The following is a 12,368-nucleotide window of genomic DNA, read 5'->3' as shown; positions in this document are numbered from 1 at the left end:
AAGAGCTGGCTACAGCTTGAAGTTGAGCAGGATTTAGGGCTGATGAGAAAAAGCAGGCAGCCTTCCTGCCCTCCTTCATCCCACCCTCCCAACTGTCCCAAATCCATTTAAATTTTGCCTGTATTGTTTGAAGAAAGCTCAGGAAGAGCTTTCTGACTCACCCCGCTTATCTATTCATGTATAACACTTTGCTTCTTGTAAATTCATGTGGCTTCCTCAGACAGCCCCAATGGGCAGACCTGCCTTTCAGAAAACTCCTAGACCCTTGTCCCGTGGTTTAGAATGTGATATATTTTTCATTATGGAGACAATGTACACAAGCACGGAGAGCTGCCAGGAGTAAAATGATGTGCTGTTAATAAGGTCACACTACATATCCTGACAGGCATTTCTGACTCTAAAAATAAGAAAAAAATCCAAACCCTTATATGTCTTCTCAACCTTGGTATCATAAGCCTTAGAGGGATCAAAAATTGGGGTTGAGAGGGTCACCCCACTGCAGGATGGGAATAGGCAGAAGCTCCATTTATGACCAAAGCACAAAGTCCCTGCTATCACAGCCCAGACGGCAGAGGTATGTGCAGACTTTGTCCCTGCCAGCCAGGGTCAGCTGAAAAGCTCAGGTCTCCCCTTAAGAGCTGGAAAGATAATCAGGAGATCTTTGGCTGAGTTACAAGCTCAGTACATGCAGAGCTCAGTCTGTGGGGAGAGCTCTTAGCTTCCCTTCCTTCAGAGAGACATCTCATGTAACCAAATGCCTTAAGCTGCTATCGATTTATCTCTTCTCATCCTGTTATTGATTGCCTAGAGGAGCACACACTTGCTGTAGAAAGGAGGTATAATTCTCATTTTACAGACTGAAAACAAAGGCAGAAAAAAGGTCAGTGGTAACTAAGGTAAGGGGAATCTGTCTTTCTACAAATCTAATACTTGCAGCATGCAGGGATCCTCCAGTCAGCCTAGTTCACCATCTCAGCCTGAGAGCATGTCCAGTGATTCAAAAACTGAGGCCACTACGTGTCCAAGCTTATCAGCAGAGATAGCGAAATTATAAACCCTCTGAGCTGCACCAACAAGGACCGTATGTCTCCCTGCCTCAAATGCACCATATCACAGAGTTGGTTGTAACAAAGAATGCTGCTTGTGAAGTGTGCACTTAACAAAGAATTGCACAGCATACGGAGTAGCATGGTGAAAGAAAATACATCTGACAACAAAGGTGAGATCTTGCTGTTTTGTCAAACTAATACTATTTCATACTTTCTGATAGTCTCTCTTTTCTGACTAGTTGGGGGACCTTCAGTATTCTAGTGGGTGCAGAATCCATGCTGCAAACAAAGTGTTTTAATTAAAATAGACCATGGGGGTTTTTTACAGAAATTTCAGGGTTTAAGTCTTCAAATGCCTGATTACTGAAAGTCTTGCTAGGGCTCTGGTGAGTTTCCTACTCCATCTTCTCTTCCCTCCCACAACTATGGTTATTAGATGGACTCCCTACTAATAAAATTCACAAGAGAGAAAGAATGGAGAATGCTGGATTTTAGCAGTACCCCTGAGAGAAGTCTGATCAGGAAAGAAACTGGAAGAGCTTATGAGGAAAGGAAATAGTTCCGTTTGCTACAAACGAGTGTACTGTTCCTGCTCACTTCTTTCCAATACATAATCAGGGTCACTCACAATTAAATAGAGAGCAATAATTACATTATCCAGTTGTGCTTCCCTAGGGTAACTACAGAATAATGTGCTCATTGTCATCCAACAGAGAATGAGGCTTCTTGTTTCGCTACAGATACCATCTTCCTTATCCAAGAGATTTATCATTATTAATTGTCATCTGATGGCATTTGTACTCTTACAAAACCACATGGGTTTTATCTTTTGACAAACATGAAGGAGCTTCTCTAAAGCACCATTTATAATAGCAGGCTTTTAGATCTTTATGGTTTTATTCTCTTTCATTTGAAGCAGAATCTCAGACCTCATAGTACAAAGATGTGTCACAGATTTTCCTGGCTCTATTTTTTCGACAAGCCAAACTGGAAACATTTATAGGATTGTGACTTATCTTTTCCTTTATAATACCCTTTTCTACTTTTTTGGCCGTTCTGTACTGGCAAGGGACTGTCAGGATTCTTCCTACAGCTGTGTGGTTTAGCCTCTGTGGCTTGCTTCCCACAGTGGAGAAAGAAGACCCACCATTAACCATCTCTCTACCATGAGCTCTTCATCACACAACTCACAACTCCTCATGGCTGTCTTTTCCAGCTTGCAAATCCATTGCTCCTGAGTAACTCCTGCAACATCACAACCTCCCTTTCTTTGGGAGCCTGCAGAAATGCCCCTCCAAAACTTAGCCTAATAGATAGCAAAGATTTATCATAAAAGGCTTCTTCTCACTCTAGGAAATTATCAGGCATGGTACTGACTTGAAGAGCTTGGCTTGTGTTCTGTTGTGTGCTTAAGCAGAATCTCTGGCAAATTGCACAAATAAATCTACAGTCAGTGGCTAAAAAAATTGACTGTATGCCAACAGGAAGAGCAAGAGCTTGGGGAGTTCCTGATGAGCTCACACTGGAGATCCAGGCTGCGGGGGATCTCTGACAACTGATACCTAAGGGTTTAAGGACAGCAACGGTGAAGCAACATTATGTTACCTGAAATAGCAGTCCATAAGAGTGGTCTTAAAGATTCTTGTAGCAATTACTTAGAGTGAAGCAAAGGAAGAGTTAATAATACTAATGACCATGAGATTCTGTGGGAATATTTTTCTTGGCAAAGCCCATAGAACCAGTTATTTTCCTTATCTGTAAATACTTTCTCAGACTGTATCAAATGAGAAAGTTGCTGGCTAGGGGTTGGGAGGGGATTCAATGACTCAGCAGAAGACTATGTTTGTTCTGCCACAAAGGCCTTTCATTCTGAACTGTCTGAGTGCCAGCTTTGTAAACTGGACAATTACTTCTTTCTAGATCACAAAAACATTGAGTTAATTACACAGGAAACTAGTAGCTATGCCACAAAATCGATTTACATGTAATAATAATTTCTTGCTTATCATCTCCAAACAATTCAGATGCTATAAGGAGGTAAAAAATTCCTTTTACACCTTGATCTTAAAAATAGACTGCTGGGCTTGAGGCAATAATCCAGTTTTGCCCCTGACTCTTGTGTCCATCAAAATACTTACAATCTGGTACATTCCCATTTATGTTACGGCCAGCTAAACAGTTTGATCCACAAAATCAGCAGAGGTCAGCAAAGTGGTACATGTTGGGAACTCCAATCTTAACACTTTAGTTTTGAAAAAGGTGGAAGGTGAAATGGAGGATGGATGTAAAGGAGGCACAGCCAACATCTGAATACAAAAGAAAAAATTCTCAGGTATTGCTGAGTTTCCTCTAAAAGAGAGGCCTTTGGGTGCTGCTAAGCCTTCAGCCACCCAAGATAAGCCTGTGCCTTCAGAGAGGTGGGAAAAGGTTAGAAATACTAAAAGGAATCTGTTTAGAACCAGGACTGGAATGCAGGGATCCCGTAAGCCTAGTATTTAGCTTAGTTCACTCAGTTTTGGCAAAATCAGAAACACCCCTGCTTCAGCATCCCTAGTTGAGTGAGACCATAACTGCTCCCTGAAGGAAATTACCTACTAGTAGATTCTTGGAGTTACAAATCTGACAATAGTCTTACCTAAGGTCTCCCTGAAAGATGCTTTCCATCCTCTGTCTGATCCATAGAAGTCAGTGGTAAACACCAGGAACAAGTGATTACTGGAGCTCTTGATATTTGGAGGCAGTTCTGAACCACAGAATTTCCCAAGGAGAGGAGCATGGGTATCTGAACCATCATATACAGCCACATAATCTTTGTAGCAGGAGGGAGATACTTCAAGCTGGAAGCTGTTGAATCTGTAAAATACACCTGGAGCTTTAGGCACCAGATTTCATTTCTATTCGTGTGTTATCTGTGTTTTTAGCACTTGAGGACAGAGCTGAGTAGTAACAATAGCTTAAGCCATACGCAGACAGATACCATAAAACATTTCTCTTCAGGAAGAAGCAAGCAGAATGGTTAGCTGCATGGCAAAACAACTCAGCCTACCAGGCCCCAAAAATAGTGACCTTCACCCATTGGGCCTCTTGCAAGGCAAGCTGTCAGCACACCTCGGCTTTCTGTGAAGCAGCAGATCTCCCCTGAGCAAACATACCCTCTCTCACTTCTGCAAATTGCCCTGTCTGCAGTTTTCTTGGGCATGTGAGGGGCGTATAAAATGCAGTCTCAGAGTGCAGATCAGCTAGGTCTTACATATAACTGGGAAGTGTTCTCTTAATTCACAATCAGCATGTAAGTTACAGAAGAACTTATCTATCATTTAATATGTCAGTGGCAAGGTTTTGTTGCAGCCGTATCTCTTTTTTAGGCAGGACAGCACACACTCAAAAGTATACTCTTCCTAGGTGGGTGTTATTACTTGGTCAGTAAAGTGAATACCAGCCTTCTAAAATAATTAAATTTTTTTTTATATCAACTCACCGGAGTTTCAACTCCTCAAGGGCTGACAAAATGTAGCTAAGAATATGAGCTATATTTTTACACTTTCTTAGTCCTCTTGCTAGCAAAAGTGCAAAGTTACAATTGTGGCAATATTTTACACATAACAAATTAAAGAGAAAGTTGGAGGGGGCCTGAGGCTGATGAAGGTGGCTTCAGTTGCCAATTCTCCTTTTACTTTAGCTTTCCCCTTGGAAAAGGAAAAACAAAGAAATTTGTCAATAATTACTTTCTTTAACTGGAATCAGAGACCTCCCTCTCCCTTGATGACAAACTGAACTTGAATTACATACTTGAGGATCACTACTTTGCCATTTCCAACTGTGATGTAGTACGAGCAGTTCATGTTGTTGTGATAATCCAGAACTGAATGGGCAGGACTGCTGATAACACCAACAGAGCCACTGAAAACACCACCACAAGCTGTAGGGGGAACAGAAAGAAAAGTGATTACGGCTTGGTTGCAATTCTCGTATTTCTTGAAGGAGCTTGTGTCAGTTCTCTTTTAGCCATGAGAAAAGCCCTTGATAAATTAGGAGCCATCATTGCTGTCACACCTGTAATTCTTAAATGTGGAGATGTCTACCAAGGTGTCCTCTGAAGTAACAGGTTGCTACTAGTCCATAACAAATGGCAATGGTCCATGTTTGTAAAGTAAAAGATTGAGCCTGATTTCAAGTGTGCAGTAGTAGGACCAGGGAGCAGTGGGATGGGGAGGGTGCCCCATGCAGAGCATGTCAGGTGTATCTGCAGGAGTTCTGCACCAGTTCTAGAATGCCAAGAGAAATGTGGTGGATATGGGAGCAAAGAAATTCCTTCATGCAACGGAAGGCACTGTTCCCATGGAAGGCACTGACACAAAAGCAGCCACAATTGGATGCATAGCTCTGCCCTTGACTCTTCTGGAACAGCTCCATGCAGAGTTTAACTTCATCCTCAGCCAGAGAGCAAGTCTGCAGTCCTCCTTCTCAGCCACTCTCCCCACTTCCTTTCCAGCACAAGGAACAGTCCCCAGGGCTAGTGACACCTGGGGACTACTCTCTGCCTTTCTGCATAGAATAAGTGCTACAGTAATGCCCCAGCCCCGCTGGGCGGTGGGGAGGTGTGAGGCTCTGGGCATGGCTTGGCTCCTCCGGGTTTCACACCATGAAAGCCAATGAGGCCAGGATGTGGCTAATGTTTGTTCCCAGCTTCGGTGCTTGAGGGAACAAAAACTATCATAAAACCAACTCTAATCTCCATTGTTAGCTTCAGCCTTTATTTCATAATCTTGACTTGGCAAAAAAAAAAAAACATTTCCCTGCGTCCTGTTGATAAATAGCTTAAAGCCACACACAACTTCTCATGTTTGAAGGACATGCCATTGCCCAAGCCATCCAACTTCACAAAGGTAGTCCCACTACATGGTGCTGCTGGATACAAAGCCCCCGGCTTCTCAGCTGGCAGCCCGGGACCCTGGCAGATAAAGGACAGGAGCCCAGAGGATAAAGGATCAGCATTATTTTACATTATGAGGGGGAAGCCTTTTTCATTTTTTTTCAGTAAACAATACAGCTAGAGGGAAGAGGAATGTTAATTGCTAGAATCTGCTTTATATACAACAACAAGCTAATAAGGCTGCAGTCATCGTTCTCGAATGTCAGAAGTCACAAGTCAGATAGCGGCAACTGACGCGAGTGAGTTATGAAGGTCTTTTCCATGAGTAACTGCACATCGTCATTTCTCAGTGCCGTTCCCTCTGTCTTATCTGTATCAGGCCATTCATATTATATAAAGAACTTAGCCTTATGCTTTTTGCTGTGCCTTCGAACATGAGGAATGCATTAAGGGAAATACCAAAGTTAAGAACTCACACTTTTCTCTGTAGTTAGAAAATGATTCTTTCAAAAAATCAAAGTATTGTCTCTACAAGTTAAATCTAGAAAATATTAAAATTGGTTTTGAAAGCAAAGTTAATCTTTCAGGATATTTATATTTGTGCAGATGTACATTCTAAACTCAGTTGGAAATTTCTTTTTTAATGCATATTCCCTCTTTAAAACACAAGAGAAAATATTAAAAAACAAATATATATATATATAGATCCTAATTTTTATTTACCTTAATACCTGCCACTGCAAAGGGGTCATCAGATGGAAGCATACAGGTGGGTCCATTTAAAGATCCTGTTCTCATACCCATGTTGTATAATGTAGTTTTAGTATAACTGAAAACCAGACCATTCTCCTTTACGTGATAAAATCTTTTAAATACCCTCAATTAAGTAAACTGGTGATGTTTCTCCTTAAACATTGTAAAAACCACCAAACAACCAAAACAAAAAACTAAAACCAAAAATAATCTGCCAGAATGGGTTGCAATTCTTTTCCAGAGTAAAGGACAAGGGTTCCAGTTCCTGACTTGGTCCCATGTGGTGTCTCGACACAAGAATCGTGAGTTAACACATCAGTCAGTGACAACACATGCCAAAGAGCCCCATGTTTTGGTCCTGAGAGTTCTTCTGGGCAAGTGCAGAGCGAATATGAACCATCTACATCCATCTGAAGCGTTCCAAAACACTTCCTTCACTGAACAATTATCCAGCAGGAACATTTCTACCACCTAGAGAACAGGACGGTGGCTACTCACCAACAGCTCTGTATCTTGCCTGGAATCCAAAGCCTGCAATATGGGAGTCAGTGTAGAAGTTGAGCAGCATAGGTCCAAAGGCGCTGACTGGGGCTGGGAGCTCATTACCACAGAGCGTGATGAGAGGATGTGGGGTCACCCTTGTCCCACTGAAGATGCTTAGTCCGTCATAAAGACAAATTCTGCTCAAGAGTGCTGGGGCTGCATGGACATATAATGCAAAAGGGTTAGCAGCATATTTTCCATGTGATTTACCGAGCTGCAAGTATGTCAAACTCACACAGGATAAGTATCAAGTTTTATGTTACTTTCCATTCTAGGATCTCAGGATCTCATCCACTTGCTGAGGAAGGAATTGTCAATTTTTAACATGCAGAAAAACTGAGGCAGAAAAAGGCAAAAACACCTTGTATATAAAACATCAGACTGGTCCCATTCAGCACATTCTATTGTCTTGAAAATGCTCTAGGTCCCTTGAGTTCATGGAAGTTCATAATTGAGTGAATGTCATCTATGAGGAGATGAGAGGACCTAATAAAAACATAGATCTCCTCTGTAGATCAAAGCAATACACCTTTTGTCACAGGCCATGAACTACTCAGTATTTCTTTCCCCTAAGGTAGTAGTCAGCACTCAGTGCAGGGAATTTTAAATCATTAAGGCTGAGAATTTGGGAATGTGAAAAAATAGTGCATATACTAAAATGCTTCAGAGCTGACTTCCTTCTCTCCTCATTCCCTCAAGCTTTGTAGTACCTAAATCCAGATTCTTCAGCTTGGCTCAGAAGAAAAAAAACGTAAATTTAATCTTGCAGTCTTCCAGTGAAATCCTGTGACTGTGGCAGCCAGTGAAGATTTGGAGGTGACTGAGCAATAGGAGAAAAAACAATGATTTTCAAGAGCAGTCTGCTTTAGGAAGCAAATTGGGGCACATATTAGGGTGAGTGAAATGCTGTCCATTCAGAAGCACTAAGAAACACAGAAATGGAGAATGTAGCATTCTACTGGATTTCCTAGTTACTCATTTGCAGTTAGTTTCTGGAGGAACAAGCCATCCTCTCCAACTCCTTGCCCTACCTTCCTGACTTTTTAGCCACCTCACCATTTGCAAACAGATTCATCTGAGACGAGAGCTATCAATGGTTTTAAGTTCATCTGCGTTTCGTGAAGATCAGTAGCTGAGCTGGAGTGCCAGAGGAATGTCACCAAGGAAGGACAAGCTGTGCTTACAGTGTAAGGGCTGTGAGTAGGGGTAGAGACCTGCTGAGCAGCAGCCACCGGCACCCTGGGAGCTCAGAGCCACATCACCACCTCCCTGCCCACCTGGGAGCCCTAAGTACAGGGAGACATTGGTGGTACCCAGAGTGGTACAACCAAGGGATGTATGGTGGGACCTAGAGGGGTTTGCTATCATGTAGGAGCAAGAGAGCCACGTAGCTTATGCAAGACAGTGGGATTAATGCTGTCAGTGAAAAACACAGCACACATCTACTGAAAAATGAGCTTCATTAGTTGTTATGCTTAGAGAACAACTTGTCTTTTTCTTCATCATTAACAAGCACAATGGAAGTTGGGTGTCATGTTTATTGAGGTTATGTTATCACGTTTAGTGACCTTTTAGAAACAACAGGGCAGTCAGTTACTTAAACTGCAAAAGATTAATAGGGAATTACCTAAATTTACCAGGAGAAAAGCTGAGCCTGCTATTGCAGCCGAGTGATTCCTGCAGATTGTCCGGTCAAAACAAACTGCTTCCTACTGTTGTAGGAAACAGGATGACTTGTACTGAATATGATGACAAATAGGAATGGAGTGATAATTCTTCTTCAAAAGAACAACAGAGTGATCCCAGCAGCCAGATATATTTTAGTTCCTCTCTGGAGTTTTAATTTAAAAATCCCTTACCTCTGAATGAAGACAATGTATTCTAACATGTTATACAATTATGCCAATAGGCAAATATGGTGCTTGTCTGAATCCAGTAAGAGTAACTAAGCTGAAAACAACCAGCCACATCAGATAGCTGATTACACTGTAATAAAATAATTAATTCTTCATGTCCTACTCTATTATAAAAATACTTGATAATGTGATACAAATTTAAAAAAAAGGGTCAATTTTAAAATACAAAGAAATGAAAAAAAATGAAGTAGAGACAAGGGCAATTTCAAAATGGGAAAGATTTGAGAAAGCAACTCAGGTCCTTTACTGAAAATGGAGAAAGGCATGAAGTGAAATGGATTTCTCAGCAAAGCAAAGTTGTACAATACTTGTCACAAGTTGTTTCAAAGTGTTATGCCAGGAAGAGTAAGATGGTTATGTAGACTTGTGAGCAAAAGGCTTAGTTTCTAGCTTTGAATCTTCATTGTTTGGGCCAATATCATTTATGACTCATGAATCCTGGCAGGGCTGATGGTTGTTTGATCTCTATCCTGTAACCTTTTCTCTTGGTTAGACTTCTCCTTAATGTCTCATCAGACTAAGTGCATTATTCTGTAAATAATCCCCAGCCTCAGATTCCTGCACTGTGTCTCCTTATGTCACACTTCCAGCCTCTACACATACTCAGTACATCATCAGGGATCTTCTCTGTGGTTTATTTAATTCTATCATTTTAGATCTTTTCTAGGCCAATTTCTGTCCCTTGCACTACAATAGAACAGCTTTCACAAGTCTCCAGAGATCTATTCTTAGCCAGATGTCAGACCACATCCTCTTTGAGCTGACAGGCACTTCCACATAGCCAGCACTGTTTTTCTTCATAAAACCTTGCCTACTAAGAGCTTTTGCCATCCTTCTGGTGTTACTGTATTCTCTCCTCTGATTCATCCATGAGGATTCTATGAGACATGTCTCCTGTCTTTCTTTCTTTATCTCCACATTAGCTCTGTATAATCTCATTTTCAAGGACAGATGCAACGACTATCTTTGTGCTGATGACCCCATAAATCTACTTCCCTCCTCCAGGCCTCTTTCTGTTCAGACTAAAATATCTTTTCTGTCTCTTAACAAAACTGTTCAATAGGAGAGCTCTTTTTCCCACCTCAGTTCTTCCCTTGTGTCCTGGTTTGAGTTAAACCAGAACCAATTCTGTTCAGTGATTTTACTTTTCAGCTCAATTTCCTCTAAGAGACTACACTTTCTGAAGCTAGCATCATATTTTTGCAGACAGTGTCTGCTTCTAGAAGTGATAAAGCCTGATGTCTATAGTTACTACCAAGGACTGGTATGCAGAAAGGCTCTTGGCTCTTGCTTATACTCGCTTATCCTTGACCAAGGCCACTGCTAAATCTTGTAACATGTTGGGGTGCTGGGAAGTAAAAGGGTCACAAGAAAGTAAAAAGTTGCACCTCTGGGGAGGAACAGACAGGACAGGTGACCCAAACCTAACCAACGAGAGTATTCATTTCCATTCCATATACATCACATTCAGTATAAATCTAAGGAATCACAAGGGTTAAGCTCTGTTCTTCAATGGCTGGCATCCAAAGAGGCCTCCCCCTGTTCTTCTGCCATCAACCTCAATTTTGAGTTCCCGAATCCAGTTCCTGTGTCTGGTTCCCCTCTGCTGCTGAGCCTGGGGTTTCCCCAGTACTGCTGGCTCTGCAGCACCAGTGGGGACTGCTACAGGGTGGGGGAGTTGGTTTCAATACTGTGTTTGTATATAACTGTATATATTTTATTATTTGCATTATTTCCTTATTGTACTATTATGGTTTTATTAAAGCTGTTTTAATTTTCCAGTCTCTAAGTCTCTCTGCTGTATTCCCTTTCCTCTGCCTTTTGGGGAGGGAGAGTGGTTAATAGAGAGCATCTGTAGGTTGTTTAGTTGCCAGCCCAGGTCTAACCCTTGACACCTTGCATCTTCTTTCTTTACCATCTCATCATTTTGCCTGCCCTCATTAGGTCCATGTCTATGATTTGGATGTCTCTAGGTCTTCACCTCCAGGCTAGATGTAAATATTTTCAAGTACTCTCAGTTAGTTTCTTTAAGATAAACTTTTTCCTCTCCTTCCACATAGCTATGACTCTTACCCAAGAAACAGTGATTCTTCCAATACGGATATTGTGCGATTCATTCCTCTAGCCTTGACAATATTTCTTCCAAGTACTGCTGGAGCTACCAATTGTTTTACATGCTGTTATGTACATATCCCTGTTTCTTTGAATGGCTGCGTGTACTTGCTTTCAAGGCCTTTTGTTATCTATCTGCACTCTATTTATCATGTCTTGGTACCACTCAGCATTGATATATTGACTCTTGCCTCCAAATTTCACATGATAAGAGCTTCAGTTGTCCTTACACTATATTTTGAAACATGCCTTTGTGTTGTCTCCTTTACATTTAGCAGAAATTTCTGTCTAGTCTCATTATTCTCCATAAATTCATTTATTTGATATGATGCCTGCAAAAAAACCTTGACCACATTTGGGTCCCTAACTCTCTGATCACTAATGACAATGTCCTCTTTCCTCCTATCTATAGCCATAGATTCTTTTTCATTTTGTATTGAGGCAGAACCTACCTTTTTGTTTAAATTTTGTAAAACTTAAAACAATGAGGCTCTGGTTCACAGCTGTAGCTTCTGGTATAGATGGTAATAAAATTAGTAATTACTCATGTAGGAGAAGTATTATTCAGGTATATACTCCTGTGCAATATATTAATAAGTTCTATAGCACAAGATACCATTTTTACAATTTTGAAAGCAAGGAATTACACATCTTTCATATATATATATGTATACACACACACACACATACTCTTTCACAATAATCTATTGCAAAACTTTTTCTTTTTTCTAAATAGCCTAGTAATAACTGAGAAAGATAGAGAAGACTCCAAAACAAAGATGTGACCCTATACCAGATTGCAAAATTACAGCTGCATATTTAAAAAATAAAAAAAGGAGGAATGAACATGTTATTAAAATATTTTTCAGGTCAGCATGATATCAACACAATGCAATTGTTTTGTATGGACAGAGTATAAATACTACAGAATTCTAAAAGCAGATATTGGAGGAGGCCCACATCTATTTTCCCTAATTTTCCATGATTTGGAGCTTAGACTTTAATTTATAATCATACTTGAAGAGCATTACAGCCATTTAATAATGTACTATTGTAGCTGTCCTGGAGCTGTATTTGTAGGGGCATTCAACTGAATAAAGCTTATGAAGAAAAAATGGTTGT

The 12,368-nt window shown here is 40.8% G+C and overlaps 1 protein-coding gene across 1 annotated transcript in view; it reads right to left on the bottom strand.

The window, feature by feature from the left end:
* LOC104271447 (cubilin-like) overlaps positions 1-12,368 on the bottom strand; it is a 43,868-nt gene that overhangs the window by 12,295 nt on the left and 19,205 nt on the right. The window contains exons 10-12 of the mRNA XM_009866116.1: positions 7,174-7,368; positions 4,839-4,968; positions 3,685-3,902 (exon numbers count right to left, since the gene is read on the bottom strand). Coding sequence (XP_009864418.1) covers positions 3,685-3,902; positions 4,839-4,968; positions 7,174-7,368 — 543 coding nt within the window. The remainder of the gene's footprint in view (positions 1-3,684; positions 3,903-4,838; positions 4,969-7,173; positions 7,369-12,368) is intronic.

This window comes from Apaloderma vittatum, unplaced genomic scaffold (genome assembly GCF_000703405.1).
Source record: "Apaloderma vittatum isolate BGI_N311 unplaced genomic scaffold, ASM70340v1 scaffold2783, whole genome shotgun sequence".
Taxonomy (NCBI): Eukaryota; Metazoa; Chordata; class Aves; order Trogoniformes; family Trogonidae; genus Apaloderma; species Apaloderma vittatum.
Note: the sequence above shows the minus strand (reverse complement) of the source record. Positions and strands in the feature narration are given on the sequence as shown.